The sequence below is a fragment of the Crocuta crocuta genome, unplaced genomic scaffold (assembly GCF_008692635.1).
Source record: "Crocuta crocuta isolate KB4526 unplaced genomic scaffold, BGI_CrCroc_1.0 scaffold96, whole genome shotgun sequence".
Taxonomy (NCBI): Eukaryota; Metazoa; Chordata; class Mammalia; order Carnivora; family Hyaenidae; genus Crocuta; species Crocuta crocuta.
Window position 1 is genome coordinate 7164722 of NW_027531522.1, and position 27932 is coordinate 7192653.

General features: G+C 36.4%; 1 protein-coding gene across 1 annotated transcript in view; it reads right to left on the reverse strand.

The window, feature by feature from the left end:
* Positions 1 to 27932, reverse strand: part of MALRD1 (MAM and LDL receptor class A domain containing 1) — a 757419-nt gene that overhangs the window by 722816 nt on the left and 6671 nt on the right. Inside the window, exon 3 of the mRNA XM_077772480.1 lies at positions 14478 to 14618. Coding sequence (XP_077628606.1) covers positions 14478 to 14618 — 141 coding nt within the window. The remainder of the gene's footprint in view (positions 1 to 14477; positions 14619 to 27932) is intronic.

Below are 27932 nucleotides of genomic sequence, written 5' to 3' on the forward strand. Positions count from 1 at the left end.
GAAAAGTTTGAATTTCAGAAACAACTTGAGACATTTTGACATTTGAGTAATATACTTTCTTTTCATGGGAGTGTTCAAAATGCACCCAATACCAAAATCTATTTTCTACCTTCAATTCCAACTTAGTGGCCATAGGAAGCATTTTTAGATATGCACACTCAATTTCCCCTTGCTCCGCCCCTGCAGTGTGAATATAGAATTTCTTTAATTCATAGACAAAGATGCTCCTCAGGGATAAATACCATCTTATGGAAAACTCCCTCATGTTTTCCATAGCACCTTACTCATCATGTCTATGGAAATAAAAGAAAGAAGCACATTTTTGGCAGCATGAGTTTTTCCCATATGTCCATTCTTTCATCTTACACCCCCTTCCACTGCTCTGACCACTGAGAAGAGACTTAAGAAGCTGATAATCAAAAATGTATCCAATGTTTTCTGCACACACACCCTCATCCATTACAATAGCCCTACGAGCAATCACATCACACATATATATGCAAATATAATTGTCACCATTGTAAATTTTCTATTAATCTCTACCATATTCATTTCAGTTTGTTGATATCATTCATAAATTCCCATTTTATACCTGCATCTATAAAAACCATCGCATAGCATATCTTTAAAACATATTTCAAAGAATCTCATGGCAAATTGCCAATTATTCAAATGACAAAATAACAATAGCATCATTTTATTGATAATGTTAAATATTTATATTAAAGGGCTTTCAAAAAAATTTTTTTCTCAGTTGCTGGGTAAGTGTTGGAATAAAATCCCAACATAAACAAATATTGATAACCAAAAAAAAAAAAAAGAAAAAGAAAAAAAAAAAAAAAAAAAAAAAGGAAGTATATAAAACATGGAAGCAACATAAACCATAAATCAAGTCTGCAGGGCTAAATCCAATAACTTAGGCAGTGAATTTCTCCAGCCTTGATCCTCAGGAAAGATAAGGTAGAATTTTCAATGTCACTATCTTCAACTGTTATTGACAGGCAACCTTGCATTTCTTCCATTTCCCAAGTTCTAAGAGATTAATAGGAATGAGTGTGAGCAGAAGGAACATAAATCCTATTGGCATGTTACAGAGTAACCAACTGGCTCAAAGGAACTTAAAAAAATTGAGTATTATGACAGTCAGATAATATCGGTTCTCAAGAACATTTCCACAAAAATCATGCTGCAAGAATGGATCATCATGACAAAGTCCAAGGCCTAAAGCAAAGGTTAAAATGTCAAAACTTTTAGAAAGGCAAAAGTGTGTTCTTCTATGACAGAAATGTGGCTGAGTTCAGATAACAGAGAAGAAATGATAGTCTTCTATATAAACTTCTTCAAGTTGGTAATTTCTATTTCTTAAGTTCTCTTTCCATTGAATCATAAGTTTGTCTCATACCTGCTCATTAAAGCTAACAAGCTCAACACAACCACATAATATTTGCTAAAACTGTATCTCCCAAAGGATGTCCTCAAATAGTAATCTCTTAAAAAGGCTGGCAACTTATAACTGAATACAGCGATAACAATTAAAGCCTGCCTCAGTGAAAAAGAGCTAGAGGAGTCACTTTAGTGGATCATGAAGCTTGCTTATACACATGAGGGTGATGTTAACCAAAATGCCAATGAGAAGACCTCTAAAAAGTCACTCCTCTATAAAAGCAATAGAAAAAAAAAACCTGGCCAAAAAAAAAAGGTCATAGCAAGGCTTAGCAAACTGGAGAGCTTTTATTGAGGAAATAGTGGAATAGCAGTAAAAACAGTGAGTTTTATGTTTTTTTAACTTGCCTATTCCCATTGTCCACTTGCAGCTCCAGAACAACTTCGAGAAGTAGCAGCCCAGTGTGGCAGGCACAGCAATGAGCAGCATAGAATTAGAGCTCTTTCAAACCCACATTAATAAATAATTGTCACCATTTGACATGTCTGTGTTTCCTGAAAGATCCCACTTACCAGGCTGTCTGAAATTCATCCCATTAATACCTTGCCCAGCAAAAAAGTCTTCTTTGCAGCAAGTATTCGAGCCAGTTGGTCACTCTGTGACACATAGTAGGATTTATGTTCCTTTTGTTCACACTCCTTCCTATTAATCACTTAGAACTTGGGAAATGGAGGAAACCCAAGGTAAGTATGTTAACTTTATGTTTGCCTGAGGTAGTGTATAATAATAGTGGGGGCTTAAATAATCTAACCACAAAGCTTAAAGCAAACTCTGGGGAATGAGATGTCACACAGGAGCTTTGAAATGCTCCTATTTTTCGTACAAATCTAAAGAGACATGTTCATGCACAGGGCTGTGCACAGGCTCTAGAAAGACCTGAAAAGGCCCTCCACTCTCATCTCTGGCTGACTTTGAGGCTCTATGAAAGTAGAAAGTTAAAACTAAGACTGAGTTGTGAACTGCCTAGTTTTATTGAAGGTGCCCCCCAACAGGTACACGAAGTCCCTCAACAACACTGGGGGATATATTGACTTCAGGGATTTAAGGAACTTACTTTTCTTTTCTTTTCTTTTCTTTTCTTTTCTTTTCTTTTCTTTTCTTTTTTCTTCTCTTTCCTTTTTACCATTTATTTATTTTTGAGAGAGAGAGAGAGAGAGAGTGAAAGAGCGAGAGAGAGAGAAGGGGAGGCAAAGAGAGGGGGAGAGAAACAATCCCGATTAGGGCTCAGTCCCACAAACTGTGAGATTATGACCTAATCCAAAATCAAGAGTCAGATGCTTAATGACCTGAGCCACCAGGTGCCCCGGAACTCTCTTTTCAATCATTAACTGACCACTAATCTGACCATGCAAAGAATGCAATGACGACACGTGACAAAAATAAAGACTACAAAATTGATCTAGAAAAGTCACTAAACTAAAAAACAACAACAAATAAAACAAACAACTACAACTGCTAACTATGGAAAGGAGGAAATCAGACTTTCAGATTTGCAATGCTATATTGTTTTAAATGTCCATGCTTCAAAAGAAATTGTGAGAAATGTAAAGAAGCAAGAAAATATGACGCATACAGAAGGAAAAAAATCAACAGTAAATGTCTCTGAGGAAGCCAAGGCAAGGGACCTACTGAATAAAGACTTTAAATCAGCTATTTTAAATATTTCAAAGAGCCAATGGAAACCATGTATAAAGTACTAAAGAAACCATATGAATGATGTCTCACAAAATAGAGAATATCAATAAAATAGAATATCGAGAACATCAAGAAATAGAAACTATAAATATCAAAAACTAATCATTATAATTTGTTGTTATAATTGATAAAAATAAAAATTAGAATTCACTGTTGATAGACACATAATATATAAAGATGTACTTGAGGCAGTAAAGGTGTGGAGAATAGAGATAGATAAGACAAATTTCCTTAATATACTGTTGTAATTAAATTGGTATGACTCAAACCTAGATTGTTGTAATTGCTAAGCAGCCACTAATAAAATAATTCAAAAAGTACATAGTAAAAAAGTAAATTAACATGATACACTATAAAATATCAATGTAACAGAAAATAGTAATGGAGGAAAAGAGTAACAAGAAAGACATGAGACAGACAGAAAACAAACAGGCAGCAGGTGTGAAGTCCATATTATCAGCAATTATGTTATATGTAAATTCGTTCAAGTCCCCATTCAAAACTCCAAGGTTGGCACATTGTATAAAAATATGATCCAATAATATAACTATCCAAAAAGGGTGAAAATAAAAGGATACGAAAACCATAATGTACAAATAATAACTAAAGAAGAGCTGGAAGTACAGGAAAAAAAGTGTTAATAAACACACACAAAAATTTGCTATTAGAGACAAACAAGCACAATTTATAATGATAAAGAATCAACCCATGAAGGAAGTATAATAATTACAAACACATGCGCCTCAAAACAGAGCCTAAAGTATATGAAACAAAAGTCAACAAAAACAAAGTGACAATAGGCAATTCAACAATAATAGTGGGAGACTATGGTACCCTACATTTAAGATTGGATAAAACACTTAGAATATCAGTAAGGAAATAAAAGACTTGAGCAACATAATACACCTCTTAGCCCTAACAGACATATAGAACACTCCATCCAACAAGAGCAAAATACATATGCTTCTATGGCGCTCACAGAATATTCTCCAGGACTGACCATATTTTAGCGATAAACAAATCTCAATATATTTAAGAAGATATGAATTAAAAAAGTAATGTTCTACAGCCACAATGGAGTCATTTGAGTCAACAGAAGAAAGAAATGTGGGAAAATCCCAAATATGTGGAAATCAAATACGATACTCCTAGTGACTAATGGGTCAAAGGAGAAATTAGAAGAGAAATTAGAAAATACTTGAGAGATAGGGACACATGGGTGGCTCAGTAGCTTAAGCATACTACTTCAGCTTGGGTTATGGTCTCCCAGCTCCTGGGTTCGAGCCCCATGTCGGGCTCTGTGCTGATAGCTCACAGCCCGGAGCCTGCTTCAATTCTGTGTCTCCATCTCTCTCTCTCTCTCTCTCTCTCTGCTCCTCTCCTGCTTACGCTCTGTGTCTCTCTCTCAAAAATAAATGAACATTAAGAAGTATTAAAGGGGCATCTGTGTGGCTTATTTGGTTAAGCGTCCAACTTCAGCTCAGCTCATGATCTCACAGTTGGTGAGTTTGAGCCCCACGTTAGGCTCTGGGCTGACAGCAGCTTGAGGCTGCTTCAGATTCTGTGTGTCTCTCTCTCTACCCCTCTCCTACTCATGCTCTGTCTCTCTCTCTCAAAAATAAATGAACATTAAAAAAATATTAAAGGAGTGCCTGAGTGACTCAGTTGGTAAAGCATCCATCTTTGGCTCAGGTCATGATCTCACCATTCATGAGTTTGAGTCCNATGTCGGGCTCTGTGCTGATAGCTCACAGCCCAGAGCCTGCTTCAATTCTGTGTCTCCATCTCTCTCTCTCTCTCTCTGCTCCTCTCCTGCTTACGCTCTGTGTCTCTCTCTCAAAAATAAATGAACATTAAGAAGTATTAAAGGGGCATCTGTGTGGCTTATTTGGTTAAGCGTCCAACTTCAGCTCAGCTCATGATCTCACAGTTGGTGAGTTTGAGCCCCACGTTAGGCTCTGGGCTGACAGCAGCTTGAGGCTGCTTCAGATTCTGTGTGTCTCTCTCTCTACCCCTCTCCTACTCATGCTCTGTCTCTCTCTCTCAAAAATAAATGAACATTAAAAAAATATTAAAGGAGTGCCTGAGTGACTCAGTTGGTAAAGCATCCATCTTTGGCTCAGGTCATGATCTCACCATTCATGAGTTTGAGTCCCACATTGGGCTCTGTGCTGACAGCTCAGAGCCTGGACCCTCTTTCAGATTCTGTGTGTGTGTGTGTGTGTGTGTGTGTGTGTGTGTGTCTCTCTCTCTGCCCCTCTCCTGCTTATACTCTGTCTCTCTCTCAAAAATAAACAAACATTAAAAATATATATATATTAAAAAAAGAAAATACTGGAGATAAATAAAACTGAAAATACATTGTATCAAATGTGTGGGACACAGTTAAAATGGTGCTTAGAAATAAATTTGGAGCTCTAAGTTACTAAACTTAAAAAAAGGAAGTTTTTAAACACAGCCTAAACTTCCACCTTACAAAGCTAGTAAAAGAAGATCAGACCAAACTCAAAGCCAGCAGAGGAAGAAAACAATAAATATTAGAGCAGAGATAAATGAAATAAAAAAGAGACAAACAACAGAAACCAATTAAACCAAAAAGTTGGTTCTTGGAAAGGTCAGCAAAATTAACAAAACTTTTACTAGACTGACTAATCAGAAAGAAAAAAAAAAAGACTCAGTTTGCTGACTGAAGGATCAAACAAGGGTCAGAACTATCAATTCTATAGAAATAAAAACCTATAGGATGATATCATCAACATTTGCAAGCCAACAGATTAGATAATGTAAATGATACGGACAAATTCTTAGAAGGACACAAACACTGACTCATGACCAAAACTGACTCAAGAAGAAATATAAAATCTGAATAAATTATAACTAAAGAGAATGAATCGGTAATCAAAAACCTTTCCACAAAGAAATTCTCACTCACGGCAGGATTCCCCGGTGAATTCTATAAAACACTTAAACAAGAATTAAAACCAATACTTCACAAACTCTTGCACAAATTGAAAGAGGAAAGAAGACTTTTTGACTCTTTCTGTGAGGCCCTTATTACCTTGGTTTTACCTAACAAATGACATCCACAAAAACCCTCACCTAACCATACGTGATTGTAAAAGATTGAAAAACTTCTCCCTGATAGGAAAAGGATAAGGATATCTGTTACTACTTCTATTCAATATTTCACTGGAGTTTCTAGGCAGGCAATTAGATAAGGAAATGAAATAAAAGGAATCTAAAATGGAAACAGAAAGTAAAACTATATCTGCAAATGACATGATCTTGTGCATGGATGTTCCTAAAGAAACATGTGTTTACACCAGGCTCACTTAACCATCCAGATTAAATTTATTTTAAGGTCAGCTAATTAGTAACCATAGTACATCTATAAAGTCTTTTCAAAAAAGTACCTAGATTCATTTTGATTGAATAACCAAGGGATGGGAATCTTGGGGAGTCTATCTTTAGAATTTCTGCCTACCACAATTAAGTAGGCAGTAGTTTGATTCTCTTTTCCACTTGCTACATTTTAAGGTGGTTGACCAGAACCTAAACTAGCTGAGTTCTTGTAAATCCTTCCTTGATTAATTCGGTTGTAGGACACATTGAATCAATGTAACTACTCATCATGGTTGCCAGACTTCATTTTCAAAGAACCAAAATCCCCTGGGTCCCTTCCAACTGCTTGATTGGTGAAATTCCCTGCCCACCTTAATTTGGGAGCATCATATTCTACTGGGCGTTTGCCTGTGGTTCCAAAGATATATTCTTTGAAATCTGTATTATATTTATACAAATATACCACTATTTGATTTTATGAATTTCTGTCGAGTACATATTTTTGCTTAGGGCTAAATTAATTTGAAGAATATATACCCACATAAATTTAACAAATAAAGAAGCCATCTGCCTGTAAAGATAAAATTCCTACCAAAAGAAAAACGAATGATGCATAGGAAAAAATTTCTGTATTTTTACAGAAAAATTATAGAATGTATTATTTTTAGTTCCAATCAGTGGAATAATATTATTTACTTAAAAATATTTGACAGCTTGACTACTTATGTTACATGGAAAAATTTCACCAATGTCATACCAGTTAATTCAAAGAATCATCTAAGTTGTCAACTATGATTACCTGACTGATGTATTATTCTGAATTTGAAATAAAAGAAATGAGAAAATAAACAGATATTATATTATCTAATAAAAATAGACACCAATTTTGTTCAGGAACTCTGAAAACTTCATGTAGCTCACTAATTTAAAATGCATACACACGCAGGCACACATCCAGGACCTTGATATTATTAGCTTGGCAATCAAAGAATTTGTGGAAGAAATAAGGCTCTCTGCAAATTACTACTGGAGGCAGAATGAATCATTAAGTACCAAATATGTATGCCCTTGAAATTCTTTGTTCAACTTCTCAGCCACTGTCATACATCGATCAACGTCTCTCATTTCTGCTGCCTGGTTGACCAACAGCAGAAACAAGACCGTCAACTGTGAAGGAGTTGGGTAGAGGAGGGAAAAGAGGGAAAACAATAATACTGATGAACAAAATCAGTAACTTTTGGGTGACATAATTCTTGACATTCCCAAATACACTTTTGGCCTAATCTTCATTTCCAAAGCCAGTGTCCTCTAGCCAGAACAGACTGAATATCACTGCCTGAGCACATCCAGCCTCTCTACACGGTCCTTATGTGTACGATATTTCAGTAGCAAATATCGTGTCTTTCACTTCCCTGTCCGCTGAAATAGCATTCATCTTTCAAGTCCCTTCTCAAGTTCTGTCTTAAAGTGATGACATCAGGGGGCGCCGGGGTGGCTGAGTCGGTTGGGTGTCCGACTCTTGATTTTGGCTCAGGTCATGATATTGGGGTTCATGGGCTTGAGCCCTGCACTGGGCTCTGTGCTGATGGGAGTGGAGCCTACTTGGGATTCTCTATCTCTCTCTCTCTCCCTCTCTCTCCGTCCTTCCCTGACTTGTGCTTTCTCTCTGTCTCAATAAATAATAATAATAAAAAAGAGTAATAACATCAGTTTCCATTTGGAGTGGCCTTCTTTCCAGTGTCAGAATCTGCCTACATCCACAGAAAAATAAGCTCAGACTAACATCCCAGCAGTTTTCAAATTTCCCCTATATTATATAACGAATTGTTTTATTCTCAAGAATACTTTCCAAAGAAATCACATCATATGCAGCATATATTGTAATAGTCTTTATGGTATTCGCAGCATTTATCATGCCTTACACTCTAGGATTAAAAAAAGCTTTTGAACTGAAATTCACAATTGTCACCACCATATATAAATACATGTACATAAACAGATAAATTTTTCATGTTTAATTATTTTTTTTACTTTCAAAATGATGTAACTACAGTATTGAAATTGGAACAAATGGGAAAAGATACTGAATTCCATCCATAATACAAATCATATTTGTGTCTTTATGATTAGGAACAGGCTTAACTACTATAATAAAATATCCTCCTTAATTGAAAATTCAGGTGAATTTTAAAATAACAGCATAATAAAGCTGATTCTTAGAATCAGAGTATGCATCAAGGCATGCCTCACCTATGTTTGCTACAAAAGTGAACACTAACCACTAAAATTAAGATTATAACTTATCTGTTAGTTCTTGAAGGAGGAGCTGTATCTTTTACTCATACATCCCAAATAGTGCATATAATCAAATGCAAAAATGCTCAACTAATGTTTATTGACAGCAAACTATAGCTCATAGATATGTCCCATTTGCCACCAGATTTTGCACAGTCTGAGAGCTAAGGGTTTTCACATGGGTTAGATGGTTGAAAAAGTTTAAAAGATAACATTTTCTGACATGTGAAAATTATATGATTCATAAACTCCAGAGTCCATCAATAAAGTTTTATTATAATACAGCCATGCTTTATCTCTATGTATTATCAATGGCTACTTTCACATATAATGGCAGAATTGAGTAGTTGGGACATAAACTGTATGATCTAAAACTATGTACTATCTGGTCCTTGAAGGAAAAAATATGCAGATTCCTAGACTAGGAAAGGTATAAGGTTTATGTTTCCATCCCTAGATTGTGAGTTCACCGAGACAAGAACTGTGTTCTTTACTCATATCTGCAGGTCCTATAATAATATGTGGAGCAATGTAAACACTCAATAAAAAGTGTTGGAAATAATAAATACAGAAAAGAACAAGTGAACATTACTTTTTCACTGATTTCAGAGACAAAGACTATAAAAAGACTGCAAAACCTTGATCTAGGAAGTGAATAGGAGATTCTTTCTTTTCAGCTTTTGTCTCTTGCTATTTCTTATTAGTAAAACAATACAACGCACTGTCCAAATAATGCAGCTTGCTAAGTATTCAGAAATCCATTATGGTTCTCAGTGCCCTTCACAAAGGGCAGCATGGGACAATTTAGGACATGCTGATGTGAGGACACCCAATGATAAATAGAATGCTTCTACAGAAAAACCTAACAGCTGAGACCTCAGGAGGCTTTATAGATAAACCATAGAGGCATATTTTTATGAGAACAGAAATTTGGTGGAAGGGATCAGAACAAATTAGATTCCTTCAGGCTTTTGCCTGAGATTAGGCTGCAGTTGTAGCTGGAGTGTGTGGCTAAAATTCTGATAAAAAGGCTGTTCTCTTCTGGGCCGGAAGAATCAAAGAAAGGAAGGTAGGAGAGCCAGGCCCATGATGAATAAAGGCAAGAATTCTCAGAAGAAAAGAGCCAGAAAAAGAGGTGGCCTGTATTCTATGAATAAACTACCCAAATCTCTGGCTAAAATTAAAACATGCCTGTGCAGGAAAGGCACACTTCTAGTGAAGTTTCAAAGAACCAAATTGATATTTGAACTGCTGCCCACACCAAACTAAACAGAGTTTTCCATTGGAGGCTAAGCAACTTAACCAGCTACTGAATCAAGACAAATTAGAACCACCTTAGAAAAATCTCTGGCCGTTCTCATAAAACTGAACATACCCTCAACACAGCATTTCACTTCTAGGTATTTACCCAAGAGATTTAAAAACATAAGGCCACAAAGACTTATATAGGAATGTTTATAGCAGTTTTCTTCAACATATTCCAAAACAAGAAAAAAAAAAAACCCACGTGTCCTTCAGTGGGAGAATGGATGAATCCATCAGTTCATACAGGTGCCTACTATGTAGCACTAGAAAGGAAAGAACCGGTGGTACATGCTACAACATGAGCGAATCTGAAGCATTAAGCTAAGTGAAGAAAGCTTTGCACAAAGTGTATACACTTTATGAGTCATTGTATATGAAGTTCCAGAACAGGCAAGACAAATCCATGGCAGAAGAAATTAAAACGGTGATTATCTTCGGAGTGAAGGGCAGGAGCAAGGATTGACTAGGAACGTATATGAGAGAACTCTCTGGCGTGACAATAAAGCTCTACATTTTGTTAGCTGCTTACATTGCACAGGTGAACACACTTGTCAGAACTTATCAAATAGTACACGTATGACTAGTGTTTGCATGTAATGTAAATACGACCTCAAAATAAAAAAAAAAAGAACTATAATGAATATTGAATTCTAGCACAGGATAAACACACTTTTCCTTAAAGTACCGAATAGTTTAGGCTTTGTGGACCCTGTGGTCTCTGTCACAACCACTCAACTCCAAAGTTGTAGCACAAAAGCAGCCACAGGCACTTTGTGAATGAGCAGGAGGGGCTGAATTATGATCAAACTTTCTTCTGGAGTGTCTGGGTGGCTCAGACGGTTGAGCAACTGATTCTTGGTTTCGGCTCAGGTCATGATCTCACGGTTTGTGAGTTTGAGGCCAAGTCGGGCTCCGTGCTGAGAGTGCACAGCCTGCTAGGGATTCTCTCTCTCTTTCAAAATAAATAAATAAACTTTAAAAAAGGCTGTATAAAAACTCAATTTATTTACAAAAACAGGAAAATGACCCACAGGCCATGTTTCGTTGACCCCTGGGTCTAGATGATACCATGCTTGCATACTTGGGGTAAAGTGATTCCTGCAACTTCTTCGGAATGCATTGAAAAAATGATGGATTGATAAATGGAGAAAGGAACCGGCAGATGGATGGATAATTGATAAAACAAATACAGTACATTTAGACATATAACCTAAGTGGTGGGTATATGGCTATTTAGAGTAAGGTTTTCAGGAAACTTTTCATATGCTTAAAATAACTGTAATAAACTGGGATAGGAAACCATACAAATAAAAACTAAGTGGGTACGTAGACAGTGCTTATAGCTTACTTGGCAAAATAGAGTTAATAAGGCCATGAATTAAGAAACACAGCATAAACGAAACTTTCAAAGCTATTCTATGCTTCCCAGCAATCCCATATGATCAAAAATATGTCCGGCAATGGGTCATTGCAGGTGCGGTCACAGAGAACAGCAGGCTAAGACCATCACACTTTCTCAGAACAAAATTAAAACACAGGATGATGTTTAATAGTTTGTGTGTTTCATAATGAGGTATACGGATTTTAGATCCAATATAATTGGTCAAAATACCAAGAGCTCTAATATTTCCATTTAAACTTGATTTTAAATAACCCCAAATAAAAATAATCTGTGATATAAAAGGAAGTGTTAACTTCTCAAATAAGTTATTTTTGATCTTTGATAACCTACACATTTTAGCTTTATAGAGAAAAGTATGCATTAAAAAATTTTTTTACATTTATTTATTTTTGAGAGACAGAGTGAGACAGAGCCTGATGGCGGAGGGAGAGAGAGAGGAGACGCAGGATCCAGAGAATACTATGCATTTTAAAAGCCTAACGTGTCATGAGGTATCTAGGTGGCTCAGTCAGCTACGCATCGGACTTGACTCAGGTCATGATCTCAGGGTTTATGAGTTCAAGCCCCACATTAGGCTCTGTGCTACAGCTCCGAGCCTGGAGCCTGGTTTGGATTCTGTGGCTCCCTCTCTCTCTGCTCCTCCCCCACTTGCACTCTGCCTCTCTCTCAAAAATAAATAAACATTTAAAAAAAAAACCTCATGTAGCATCTTTAATATCACCTGACTGTTAGAATTATTTAAAACTCTATGTTCTGATAAGTTATAAGAAAAACTCACATTTAATTCTTTTTTATAAATATAAAGTTTTACCATTGTTGCAAAGACGTATTTGATTTTCTGTAGTGATACCATTTTATCTAAATGCGATGCTATATACTTTTTAAAATCAATACTATGTTTTAATCACTCTGCCCTGAGCTTTAGTAGACTCCAAATATTGACACAGTGATGTTTTTAATGTTCTAGTAGATTTTCAAACTTAACTCTGAAAACTTCTCAAGGCATTGATTGCATGATGAAATATATTATTTTGGAGCACTAGCAAATTATTTCAAGAGGAAGCTAATCAAAAATTTTATTAATACTCATGAAATAAGGATTTTTGAATGAAGACAAGATTCCAATAAGATTATTTTTCTGTAAACATTTCAAGCAGCTAATATCTAAAGGAAGGACATTTGCTTATTTAAAATTATATGTACGAAAATACCCCTATTTTACCATTTAATTGTAGCTACAAGAGACACGTCACTGTTATTAAAATCATCAGCCTTCGATAACTATGCCAGGCGATATTTTGCCCCTTTTTCCTATGAGGCTTTTCTTCTTATTATTCCCACTTTACAGATAAGGAAACTGAGACTAGCGTTCTCAACCCAGACCAAGCGTTGTCACTGCAATGGTGTCTGTCTATATAACGTCGCAATTTTGAGGTGAATTGCCCCCATTTTCTCTCTTGACTGAATGAAAAAAATCAGCGTGAGAAAAGAGTAGGAAGAGAAAAAAAGAACAAGGGAAGAGGGGGAGGAAGGAAGGAAAGGTGGGCCAGGAACACAAAGACAGAGATCCTGGTTGTCTAACTAGAAGATATGGAGGCCCACAAGGAGACTCGAACAAGAGCCACATGCAAGAAGAAGAGAAAATATGAGGTGTTCTGCCCATGAGGAAGACTAGGATAAGCAAATGCATGCTGTGAAACGTTTTTAAGTGAACAAAAAAGCAGTGGGGAGATTCTAAAGGAGACATGCACAGAATCAAACAATTCACAAGGTATTGCAATGGCTAAAAGTTGGGAACCAGAATCAATATCGTCACCATCTAACACAACTGAATACGAAATAAAAATTTTATGTATTGCAGTGAGTCATTGGTTCTGTTTGTGAAGCCGGTCGGTCCCTTGTTTGGAGAAAGTTGGCTTATTCCTAACAATTGTTAAAAGGTCTTTTTTAAAAAGCATTTTTGCCACCAAAGCCAAGCAAAATAACAAACTCTGGTTCACTTATATAGAAGTTCAAGTCAGGAACACCAAAATTATTCAGAAATGTACTAAATCGCAACTTTTTTTGAATGCTGGATGTTTTACGGCAAATTTTACCAACAACATCCCATGTAGCTCTTGTATTAACTACCTGTAGACTAAGAATCATTATTCCCCTCCTCAGAGTTGAGAAAACCACAGCTTAAAAAAAAGTAAATTGCTCAAGATCATATAGCTTGTAAGTCATTAGCCAGGATTCTAATCCACATGTATAAGGATTTACGTAAACATTTCCAAAGGATTAACACCTCAGACCCGAATACTGGCTTTAAATTATCTCTAGGGAAATACATTTAAAATATGATTGTATTTATTTGAGAGAAGCACTACTTTTATAAAAAAAAAAACCAAAACACCAGCCTTTAGTTAGTTATGCCAGGTCATATACTACCTCTTTTCATATCATGGGTAAGCCCATCAGAGGAAGAAAGGCATACAGTTGATTTTTGTTCACTAAAATCTCTTAATCACCTCGTACAAAATGGTGAATGAATGTGAAGTTTGTTAGTTATCAAAAAAAGAAATGAATAATGTCTGGCCCTGGAGCCACCTCAAAGGCTACTGAGCAGTCCATCAGGACTTTCTAGATAGCCTAAGAAAACAAGTGTTATAGAGCCAAAATCAGCACAACCAATAGCAAAGTAATTTAATGAATTAACCTCTGTAGCATTATCACATTAAATTTTACATTTTCCATAAAGAATCGAAATAGCTAGAAAATCCCATGGATTGGTTAGACAGACCTTGAGGATCTCAGGAACCCGGTTTTGAAAAATTTAATGTGATATTTTGTATCGTTAAATATCCTGAAAATGGTGAACAAATGCATAAAATTAGACATCATAATAACTGATATGTAAATTTCACCCAATATTCTACTCCCCTAATCAACCACTTGACAAAAATTTAAAAAAGGGAAAGAAAAGAAGAAAGAAAAGAAATTCAAAGCATTTACCAGACATATCACCACTGTGATCATAAAACGGAGGTGAAGGACTAGTCATCCCATTTCTCTTTGTCCAGCCAGGTTGCAGACTCTGATCTTGTGTCATACTACAGAGCCCGTTCTCAAAATCACACCTTTCATAGTCTGAGCCTAATCAAAAAGAAAAAAAAATTAGCTTTCAGAACCCATTTGGCTTCTTAAGAAATCAGACAATACTAGGAAAAACAAAAGGTTAGCAGCAAATGGCAAGTGTAGATTAACATAAGGACTATTTTCCACATTTTAAGTCTACTTTATTAATGTAGAGCTTTTTTTGCATATGACATCCCAATAAATCACCACACACAGAAGCCAGCGTGGTCAAACAGAAAGAAGGCCACTTGAGGTCAGAAGACTGAAGACCTAAACCAGTTTTGTCTCCAATTACCCGAGAGCTTTCGCTAAACCACTTAACCACAGCAAGCCCTTTTCTTCCTTTGTAAGATTAGAATAATGACATCCTGCCCTCTCTCCCTCAAATGATTGCATGAGAATCTAATGACATAATTCATATAAAAATATGACTCTTAGAACCATAAAATATGAGGAATTAATTTTAAGGTTATATCTTCAACTTCACCTTGATATTCCCCAGGCATATCAGAATTTCAGGTGTGGGCAGACCAAATCACCAAGGACTGAATCTCAACTATATGTGACTGTGAGGCACTCCTGGAGTTAAACATAGCACCTTCCTCTTGAATATCATTGTTCCTGGAATTCTTGGTGCTTTTATCACAACAAAGGCAATTTCTGGCTCTTTCTGTCTTTGTCCTGAGTTTAAGCGATCCGAGAGGTTTGGTAGAAGCTGAAGGATTTGGACATTTGGTTGTTCACAATAACCACCAGGTAGGCGTTATCTCATTATCCAACATCTGCAAAGGTCCCTCTCTGAAAAACAGATGATCTCAACCACAAATGGTCCCTGCTGGGTTATAGTTCTTAGCAACTGTGGAGATTTTCCTTTGACAAGTTTGTTCTTGCCCTGACTCGTTGCATTAGCCACTGTGGGAATACATATGCTGGTTAATAGTTAGGTGGTACTTGGCAACCCAGTCATGAAATCATAATTTTTACTTAAACCCATTTTGGGCAAAATATTATTTAATAATAATAGATCTGGTGAATGTTCTTGAAATCACACATAGGAGTACTGAAAGCTGATTTAGAAATATCACTTAATGACCTAAGTAAACTTGCTTTATTACCAGTGGCCTATTTCATTTATTTTATTGCTAGATCCCTTATTTTGAAAGATTTCATGGTCCAGCTGTATTCTATAATAACAAGAATCTTAATAGCTACAATTTATCAAAGTAGTTTGTTCTATGCGAGGCATTCTATTTGCAGTTTATTTATTCCTTATATCAACCTTAGGAAGGGGGCATTTTCTTCAATTTTAAGAAGTGAGGAAGTTTAAACCACGTGTTACAAGACATAAAGTAACTTGCCCGAGACAGAATAGCTAGTGAGTGCTGGTGCTAACATTAGAAGCCAGAGCTCTTAAAGCTCATGTTTTGAGGCCTGATTATTAGCCCACTGTCCTATTTTTATCAAAAAACTTACAGTTAGAGTTCTATCACAATTTCTAGTCAGCCTGAAGGAACCAGTATTTCCAGACAGAACTGATGTCATTCTATCCAAAAGCTAAGGAATTTGATTAGTCTATGAATCATACCATGGCTAAATTTACAATCCCCATAAGGCCTTTGAAATATTTAGAATAACTGTAATATCCCAATTATTACCTCATGGACCTCTCGTAATCCAGAGAATCTGATTGAACAAAAAGCAAACTAAATTGTACAAATATTTGTATGTATGTGGGTGTGTCATTCAATGAGCTATGCATGTGCCTACATTAGCATATTGTCAAGATTCCTAGCAATTTTTACAACAAACTATTTGTGATTCTAAAGTATTCTAAACTATTTTTATCACCAGGTTTTAGCAGTTTTGTGTATGAGATGTACATACACTCTCACATAAGTGTCAAACATTTTTTAAATATCAAGAAATTACTTTGCATTACAATTACTTAATTGACATCTATTTGCGATGTCTTTTGTTCCTTGCAATACACAAAGGTTATGATAATGATTTCTGGAAGTGTTAAACTGAGAAAACTAGCTAAATAGAACACTTTTCTTTCTGAATGTCCTCCACAGGGGTTCTTTTAGTTATAAAATAAATCTAAGGAGCACACATTTTCAAGTAATTCTTTTTTTTAATTTTTTAACGTTTTTTATTTATTTCTGAGAGAGAGAGAGAGACAGTATGAGCAGGGGAGGGGCAGAGAGAGAGGGAGACACAGAATCTGAAGCAGGCTCCAGGCTCTGAGCTAGCTGTCAGCACAGAGCCCAATGCGGGGTTTGAACCCATGAACTGTGAGATCATGACCTGAGCCAAAGTAGGATGCCCAACTGACTGAGCCACCCAGAGCCCCTCAAGTAATTCTTATAAAAATCATGAGCTTCTAATAACCACTGGATTATTCGACAACTGCATCCGAAAATTTTCTATTTATTTTCCCCCAACGGAGAATTGTGTATTTTAAACCATTTGAACGATGTTTTTGAAATGCAGCTGATTTGCCTTTTTATTCCATACACCACACACCTACATTCAAATCTGAAACCATTTGTGATATGAAACTCTGCTTGCATAGAGATTTCTGACACCATAGCCATCACTAAATTCTGTTGAGTAAGGTCACAGTTTGGACAGGCTACAGAACAGTAAGGAGCAGCTTGCAAGAACTTAGGAGTAGAATCCATGTTCCTGGAGTTCTTGAGTCTGCGGAACTCATCCAATTTTGTGATCTCAAAGATCAGACATACTTTGGTCAAAGAGGGAGGGTGTCTCAGTGTTGTGATCTGAGGTTGCTTAGAAGGCCCCGTTATCCCCTAACTCGTCTTCCACTGTGCCAGCCTGATTACAAATTCACTGAAGAAGAGTTCCTTAGGATTCCGTCATCAACAGCATCATGGGAAGAAAAATATTAACTTCTATCCCCCAGTGATAGTTAACTTAGGGCACTTTTCTGAGAAAATGTGAACAAACAGAATGAACTTTTAATAGTGGTAATCGTGAAGAAATTGGTACAGACCTTAGGATTAAGTATGGTATGGGTATATGGTCACACTATAAAGTTCTTAGAAGACAGAAAATATAAGAGTTAGGAAAAATCTAGAAAGGGAGGGGGAGAGGTACTAAAAGCAAACCATTTATTTCACAGTTTTGCTTGGGCCTGTATTAATAATGCATATGTCTCTTCCTACTAAAAGATCTATGAGGTACAATTGTAGTCTTAATGATGAGTCCTCTTTTCTGAAAACTTGTGGCAAAATACATGACATAAAATGTATGGTTTTTTTTTAACATTTTATTTATTTTTGAGAGAAAGAGACAGCATGAGCAGGGGAGGGTCAGAGAGAGAGGGAAACACAGAATCCGAAACAGGCTCCAGGCTCTGAACTAGCTGTCAGCACAGAGCTCAATGCGGGGCTCGAACCCACAAACCGTGAGATCATGACCTGAGCCGAAGTTGGACGCTCAACCGACTGAGCCAGCCAGGCGCCCCATAAAATGTATGTTTTAACCATCTGGTAAGTGTACTGCTCTGTGGTAATAAACGCATTCACATTGCTACACAACCATCACCACCATCCAACCCCACTCTTCTGTTTTCCAGCTGAAACTCCATACCCATTAAACACTCACTTCCCATTGTCTCCCTCAGGAACTCCACCATTCTCCTGGCACCCACCATTCTTTTCTGTCACGATGGATTTGACTGCTTTTTTTTTTTTAATGTTTTATTTATTTCTGAGAGAGAGAGAGAGAGAGAGAGAGAGAGAGAGAGAGAGAGAGAGCGCGCGTGAGCAGGGGGGGGTCAGAGAGAGACGGAGACACAGAATCTGAAGCAGGCTCCAGGCTCTGAGCTGTCAACACAGAGCCCAACGCAGGGCTCGAACCCACGAACCGTGAGATCATAACCGTGAGATCGGATGCTTAACTGACTGAACCACCCAGGCACCCCTTGACTGCTTTTTAAGTACCTCACATAAGAGGAATCATATAGTATTTGTCCTTCTGTGACTTGCTTATTTCCCTTAGTATTACGTCCTCAAAGTTTTTTCCATGTTTCAGCAGATGTCAGAATTTGTTTCCTTTTTGAGACTGAGTAATATTTCCACGGGTAAATGTGTTTACCGATTCATCTTCTGAATGGACATTTTGGTCGCTCCGGATGCTGGGAGTACTGTTGCTTATGAACACACGAGTGCAAATAGTTTGGAGTTCCTGCTGTCATTTTGGGGGGGGGGGTATATCTCCAGAAGTAATACTGTTGTATCATATAATAATTCTGCTTTTAATTAATTAATTGAGGTATTGCCATGCCATCTCACAGAAAAGCTAAAAGACATTGCATTCCTGGCACAATGCCCAAGTGCTCCAACATCTCATCAGCTTTGCCAACAATGGTTATTTCCTGGGGTTTTGTTTGCTTCTAAAAGCCATTCTAATGGGTGTGAGGTGATAATCCCATCTTTGCTTTGATTTGCCTTTCCCTAGTGATAAGCGATGTTGAACATCTTAGACATCTTTTCATTTGCTTACTCACATTTGTATATCATCTTTGGAGAAATGTCTATTCAAATCTTTTGTTCATTGTTAAATGAGGTTGGGGGCACCTGGATGGCTCAGCCAGTTCAGTAGCCGACTACAGCTCAGGTTGATCTCACAGTTTGTGGGTTCAAGCCCTAAGTTGGGCTTTGTGCTGAGAGCTCAGAGCCTGAAGCCTGCTTCAGATTCTGTGTCTCCCTCTCTCTGACCCTCCCCTGCTCACATTCTGTCTCTCTCTCTCTCAAGAATAAATAAACATTAAAAAAATAAATCAGGTTGTTTGTTGCTGTTGAGTTATGAGAGTTCTTTATATATTCTGCATATCAACTTCATATCAGACATATGATTTGCAAATACTTCTTTTCTTATTCCATGAATTGCCTTTCATTCTGACAGTGTCCTTTGATACACAAGAGTTTTTCATTTTGATGAACTCTAATTTATCTAGTTTCTCTTTTGGTACCTATGATTTTGATATCATATCCAAGATATCATTGCCAAATCCAGTATTGTGAAGCTTTTCCCGTGTTTTCTTCTAAGAGTTTTATAGTTTGAGTTCTTACATTTAGGTTTTCAACCCATTTTGAATTAATTTTGTATATGGTGTTAGGTAGGGACCCAACTTTAATTGTTTTTTGCATGGAGATATATACAGTTTTGACAACACTCCTTATTGAAAAGGCTGTTCTTTCTCTACTGAATGGTCTTGGCACCCTTGTCAAAACTCATTTGACCACATACAAAAGTTTATTTATAGGCTCAGTATTCTCTTCCATTCGCTAGCTGGCTGTCTTTATGCCAACACCACACTCTTTTAACTACTGTAGCTTTGTAATCAGTTTTGACATCAGGAAGTGTAAGGGCCATAGTTTGGTTTTTTCCAAAATGGCTTTCATCACTTGGGGTCCCCTGAGATTCCATATGCATTCAAGAATGGATTTTACTGTTTCCACAAAAAATATTCTTCGGACTTTGATAGGAATTACATTGAATCTGTACATCACTTTGAATGATACTGACATCTAAAAATTACTGATTCTTCTAATCTGTGAACATGAGATGTCTTTCCACTTATTGATGTCTTCTTTAATTTCTGTCAGCAATAATTTTTAGTTTTCTATGTACATGTCTTTTGCCTCCTTGGTTATGTTTTATTTTGTAGAGGAAGAAGAAATATATTTTGAATGATGTATCATTTACATACATTATATTAGTTTCAAGTGTCCAACATAGTGATTCAATATTATACACATTACAAAATGATCACCACAAAAGTCTACTTGCCATCTGTCACTGTACAAAAATTTTGCTTCATTGACTATATTCTCTTTTTAGAAATTTTTTTCAATGTTTATTCATTTCTGAGAGACAGAGTACAAGCAGAGGTGGAGCAGAGAGGGAGACACAGAATAGGAAGCAGGCTCCAGGCTCTGAGCTATCAGCACAGAGCCTGATGCAAGGCTTGAACTCATGAACTGTGAGATCATGACCTGAGCCGAAGCCAGCTGCCCAACCTACTGAGCCACCCAGGCACCCAGACTATATTCTCTATGCTATGCATTATATCCCCATGTCTTATTTATTTTATAACTGGAAGACTATACTTCTTAATCCCCTGCACGTATTTCATCTATCTTCTCATCCCTCTCCCCTCTGGCAACCATCAGTTTGTTGTCTATATCTATGATTCTGTTTCTGTTCTGTTTATTCACTTGTTTTGCTTTTTAGACACCACATATAAGTAAATTCATATGGCATTTGTCTTTCTCTGTCTACCTTATTTCACTTAACATAATACCCTGTAGGTCTATCCATGTCATCACAAATGGCAAGATTGCATTCTTTTTTATGGCTAAGTAATATTTCATTATATACCACATCTTTTTATCCATTCATCTATTGCTTGATATAAGTGGCTTCCATATCTTGGCTATTTTAAACTATCCTATGATGAACATAGGGGTGCATATATCTATTCAAATTAGTGTTTTCATTTTCTTCAGATAACTACCTAGAAATGGAATTTGGGGATCACATGATAATTCTATTGTTAGCTTTTTGAGGAACTTCCATACTGTTTTCCACACTGACTGTACCAATTTACATTCCCACCAACAGTGCAGGAGGATTCCCTTTTCCATACACCCTCACCAACATTTGTTACTTACTGTCTTTTGTTAATAGTCATTCTGAGAGGTGTGAGATAGTGTCTCATTGTTGTTTTGATTAGCATTTCCCTGATGATTAGTGATGTTGAGCATCTTTTCATGTACCTATTGGCCAAATCTATGTCTTGTTTAGGAAACTGTCATTTAGGACCTCTGCCCATTTCTTTTTTAAAAAATTTTTAATGTTAATTTTATTTTAAGACAGAGAGACAGAGCATGAGTGGAGGAAGGTCAGAGAGAGAGAAGGAGGCACAGAATCTGAAGCAGGATCCAGGCTCCGAGCTGTCAACAGAGGCCAACAAACCCACGCGGTTCAAACCCACGAACAATGAGATCATGACCTGAGGCAAAGTTGGACACTTAACCAAGCCTCCCAGGCCCCCTCCCCACTCATTTCTTAACTGAAATATTTTTGGTTTTGATATTGTGTTCTATGGGTTCTTCATACATTTTGAATGTTAACCCCATATCAGATATATCATTTGTGAATATCTTCTCACATTGAGATTTTGTCCTTTCATTATGTTGATGGCTTCCTTCACTGTGCAAAAGCCTTTTAGTGTGATGTCTTCTTATTCGTTTATTTTTGTTTTTGTTGTTCTTGCCTGAGAAGATAGATCCAAAAGAATATTTATAAGATGTGTCAAAGAGCTTACTGCCTATGTTTTCGTCCAGGAGTTTTATGGTTTCATGTTTTACATTTAAGCTTTTAATCCATTTTTAGTTCATTTTCTTCTATGGTATAAGAAAGTGGTCCAATTTCATTAGTTTGCAGGTAGCAACCCAATTTTCCCAACACCATCTATTGAAGACACCGTCTTTTCCTCATTCTATATGTTTGCCTTCCTTTTTATATATTAAGTGACCATGTAAGTGTGCATTTATTTCTGGGCCCTCTATTCCATTCCATTGATTTATGTGTCTGGTTCTTTTGTGTGTCAGTACCATAGTGGGTTTTTTTTGTTTTTTTTTTGTTTTTTTTTTGTTTTTATCTCAATAGGTTTGTAGTATAGTTTAAAACCTAGGAACATGATGCCTCCAGCTTTGTTCTTCTATCTTAAGACTGCTTTGGCTATTGGGTTTCTCTATGGCTCCACACAAATCTTAGGATTATTTGTCCTAGTTCTATAAAAAAATAAATTGCCATTGATATTTTTATAGGGATTGCATTGGATCTGTAAATTGTTTTAGATAGTATGGACATTTTAACAATGCTAATTCTTATAATCCATGAATACAATATATCATTTTACTTATTTGTGTCACCTTCAAGTTCTTTATCAGTGTCTTATTGTTTTCAGAACAGGTCTTCCACCACCTTGGATAAAGTTATTCCTAAGTATTGTATTCTTTTTGACGCAATTATAAATTACACTAGTTTCTTAATTTCTCTTTCCAAGTCTGCTATTAGTTTCTAGAAACTAATTTCTGTATATTAATTTTGTATCCTACAATTTTACTGAAATCATTTAGTAGTTCTAATAGGTTTTTTTTTGGTGGAGTCTTTATGATTTTCTATATACAGCAACATGTCATATGCAAAGAATAACAATCTTAGTTCTTGGATGCTTTGTATTTATTTTTCTTGCTTAATTGTGATGGCTAGTACTTCCAGCACTAGTCTGAACAAAAGTGGCAAGAGTGAGCATCTTTGTCTTAGCAGAAAAGCTTTTCTGATTTTAGGAGAAAAGTTTATCAGTTTTTCCCCATTGAGTATGATGTTAGCTGTGGGCTTGTCACATGTGGGCTTTTTACTATGCTGATACATATTCCCATTATAACCATTTGGTTAAGAGTTTTTATCATAAATTGATGTTGAATTTTGGCAAGTGTTTTTTTTTCATCTATTGAGGTGATTCCTAAGTATTTTATTCTATTTGATCCTACTGTAAATGAAATTGTTTTCTTAATTTCCTTTACATGACACAAAAACAGACACATAGACCAATGGAATGGAATATAGAACTGAGAATTGGACCCATAAATGTATGGCCAACTAATCTTTGACAAAGCGGGAAAGAGTATCCAATGGAAAAAAGACAGCCTCTTTAACAGATGGTGTTGGGAGAACTGGACAGCAACATGCAGAAGAATGAAACTAGATCATATTGTCATACTATACACAAAAATAAACTCAAAATGGATAAAGGACCTGAATGTGAGACAGGAAACCATCAAAACCCTAGAGGAGAAAGCAGGAAACAACCTCCTTGACCTCAACTGCAGCAATTTNTTCCTTTCCAGATTGGTCATTGCTAGTATACAGAAACACAACTAAGTTTGTGTATTGATTTTGGTATATTGCAATTTTCTAAATTTGTTTATTTCCTCTAACAGGTTTTTTTTTAATAACCGTTGTGAGTTGTCTATATTAAGTTCACATTTTCTGTAAAGAAATTATTTTATTTGTTCATTCCAGTTTGAATACTTTACTTGTCTAAATGCTCTGACTGGGACTTCCAGTAGTATATTGATAGAAGTGATGAAAGACAGCATCTTTGCTTTGTTCCAGATCTTAGAGGAAATGCTTTCAGTCTTTCAACATTGAGTATGATGTCAGCTGTGGGGTTTTCATATATAGACTTTATTATGTTGAGGTAATTTCCTTCTATTCCAAGTTTGTCAAGTGTCTTTAACTCATTCCTGTTTGAGCAAAGCTATGTATTACATAGCCACAAAATTTTATATGCCATTCATTTTACCATTTAGAGAATTATTTCCTTCATATAGATAACATATTAAAACATTTTCCAAAAAAATTATCTCCCTCACTCTTATTTAATATAAAAATTAATGGCCAGGTCCTACAAGGAATAAGATGAATCTAAAATCTAAAATCTTTAATCCAATTAAATAAGAGTAAAATTTAATTATTCTCAAAAGCAAATTTCAGTGAAAGTTTGCTATTTTTGGCCTCATACATTGAAAATATTAATTAATCTTTACAAGGAAATATTTATCTTTCACATTGAATTAATTTTAATATTTTCATTGAGACAGAAACAGGAAAAATCCTAACTCACAAAGGTACGTGATACCAAATGGAATGAGCACTTTCAGAGCTCACGCCAGAATTATCCAGCATTATTTTGGTTGGATTCTTGTAATACAGTCACCCTTATTCTCAAGTCATTGAGACTGTCTTTGATAAGAATTGAGTCGTTGATGGTATCAAGACAATGAGAAAAGGATTTCCAAACCATGTTTTAACTTCAACATTGTTTCAGGATTAGTAACCTTCAAAGTTAAAAAGGAATGGTTGTAAGTGCCTGGTGATTTCTATAGAAATATTGACAGGCCATGACATTAACTCCAGTCTGCAGTGGTATTCACTAGAGCATTATCAATGTTGCATAGCTGTTTACATATAATTTTCTATTCCAGGGTAGTAGCTTAGCCAAAATATCTTACAGCTTTTCAGTAGTCTCTATAATGATGAATACAGGGACTCTAATAGAAAGTTATATCATCTGGTGTGAAGGAACTTTGCGTGACATAAACTAATTTGGGAACAAATAAACTCCTGTCATGTTTTTTCCTTCCCTAAATAGGTTTTCAATTTCTTTCAAAATAAGCAAAATTTTTCTTCCAAATCCAATCAAGCATTTCAAGACTTAGGCATTCACTGGAAAGTCACAATTATTTCTGGGTAGTAAAGAACATTATATTTTATCCCCGTTCTTATGGAAACTTATTTAAAAAGCCGTGATTCAAAGTTCTTGCCTTCATAAATTTGGCAACTTTAACAAAAGAATGCAAAGCTTTTCTCAGGATTCCTAGCCAAGTCTTTAGTGTCAATATGCACTAAATGGGGTGCATGTAGAAACAGGGTTTATCGACAAACAGAAAAGGTACGTGGGATAACAAGTATTGTAGGAGCTCTAACCATGTATATATTTTGGCTTCAGAGGATATTTTGCTTGTGGAGAAAACAATTTGCCATTTGATGTCACCAGGTATCCTTGAAAATTTTTAAGTGGGGAAGCCTGTGAGGCTCAGGTCATGATCTCATTGTTCATGTTTGAGCCCCATATAGCACAGAGCCTGGAGCCTCCTGCAGATTCTGTGTCTCCCTCTCTCTTCCCTCCCCCACTTGTGCTCTGTCGCTTTCTGTCTCTGAAAAATGAATAAGTTTAAAAAAGTTTTAAAAAAAGAAAATTTTTAAGGGGACTCATAAACCAAATGTCTTTCTTGGATAATGTCAATTTGCACACTTGGGCTTGCAGAATAAGTAGGGACTGCACTGTGAGACCGAGCAGTTTCATACAATTCCACAATGAAGGAAAGCAATGCAGCTGACAAATCCAACCAGTTAGTATACCTGTAATCAGCCAGTCTATCTAATATTTATTGACTCTATGTGCCAGTCGAGGAAATGGGGTGAATGAGACAAATTTCCTGTCTTTATGAAGTTAGTATTTTGCTTTCCCATGACCTCCTTCAAAATATTAATGAAACTTTAGGGGCGCCTGGGTGGCTCAGTCGATTAACCCTCTAGCTTCAGCTCAGGTCATGATCTCACAGTTCACGGGTTCGAGCCCCGAGTCAGGCTCTGTGCTGACAGCTCAGAGCCTGGAGCCTGTTTCAGATTCTGTGTCTCCCTCTTTCTCTTTCCCTACCCTGCTTACGCTCTCTTTCTCTCGCTCACACTCTCTCTCTCTCTCTCAGAAACAAATAAAACATATAAAAAATATTAATGAATCTTTAGACAGCTCGGGAAGGATAACACCCATGCAGGCAAAGACTGGAGACTTTGAAGATTTTGGGTGTTTTCGTAAAGGTCTTACGAATCTAGAACCTACAACCCTCTTTGGTCATCTTAAGGACTAAAATTCTAGAATGAGGACCTGTTCTCTTTTGAAACCAAATCAGAATATTGTATCCTACCCTCCCCCCCACCTAAAAATGAGTATTTCTCTGGGCTTACCTAGAAATTCAGACACAAATTCCAACTTTCAGAATATGAAGATAATTCTTTTTTTTAAAGACTTTAAGAGGTTTTTTTTTTAGTTTTTTTAGTTTATTTATTTGTGTGAGAGAGAGACAGCATGAGTGGAGGAGGAGCAGAGAGAGACACACACAGAATCTGAAGCAGGCTCTGAGCTGTCAGCACAGAGCCCAATGCGGGGCTCAAACCCACAGACTGTGAGATCATGACCTGAGCTGAAGTAGGATGCTTAACCAACTGAGCCACCCTGATGCCCCTGAAGATAATTCTTCATAATCTCACTGTTTGCAAGCCCCAGTAGAGCCCCTTGCTGTGACTCTATTCTGGTGAACTCCACAGTTATGCCTGTGATATCCAGGCAGAAGAAAAATTTTAAAGGCAGTAAATTGGAATATATAAAATAACAGTTTCAGTATATCAAAAGTGTTGTAAATAAAATGAAAGAGGAACAATGCTTTCAATATATTTGACAAATGGTTCTCTTCCAGGTAAATATATCAAGTCAAAGATGTGTTCTCTCATAGAAATATGGGTAGAAGTCCTGAAAAGGCAACTCACAAAACTTACAGAAAGGGAAACAACCACATATGATGAAACGATCAACTTCACTGGCAATCATAAGTCATAGTTGAGTTTTGAGAAAAAAAGAAACAGAAAGGAGAAAGAGACCAAAGGAATTCTGTTCAGCATCATGTGGCCTACATGTCTAATATGACTTTGCATTCACTTCTATAATAAGCACAATAGGGCAGCTAATAGAAAGCCATTTATTTATTGGAAAATGCCATTTTATTTTCATTTTAAAAACAATAGATACTATTTTAGAAAATTTGAAACCTATGTACAAGAAAGAAAAGTCACCAGTAAGTCTAACACACAGACATTATTCTATCTAGCATTTTTTAAGTTTATTTATTTATTTTTGAGAGAGAGAGAGAGGAGTTGGGGCAGAGACAGAGGGAGAGAGAGAATTCCAACCAGGCTCCTCACTGTCTGCACAGAGCTCTACTGGGGGCTCAATCTCACAAACTGTGAGATCATGATCTGAGCTGAAATCAATAGTCAAACACTAAACTGACTCAGTCACCCAGGTGCCCCTATCCTATCTAGAATTTTATAGGCAGTGCCATACTATATTTTTTGGCATATGTATTGATCAGTAATTGTGATTTTTCCTTTGACAATGTATCATGAGCTTTTCCCCATTTTCAGATAGCATCGAAAATTGACAGATGGTGGCACAAATGTCCATAGTACAGATGTCTTATAACTTATTTAAGCATTAACCTAATATTATGAAATTACATTATTTCCAATTGCCACCATCTTTTTTTTAATGTATGTTTATTTTTGAGAGAGTGAGAGAGAGAGAGCGAAAGAAGGAGGGGGCAGAGAGTGAAAGACCCAGAGAATCTGAAGCAGGCTCCTTGCTGCTAGCACAAAGCCCAACATGGGGCTCGAACCCACAAACCATGTTATCATGACCTCAGCCAAAGTCAAATGATCAACCACTGAGTCATCCAGGTGCCCCACCCATCATCTTAAATAATGTTGTGATTACACCTTTGACATGAACTCCTTCTAAATGCTTTCTTAGAATGAAGTCCTATAAGTGAAATTACTAGTCAAGAGTATGAACACTTTAAATATCTTATTCATATTTCAAAGACACTATCAAAA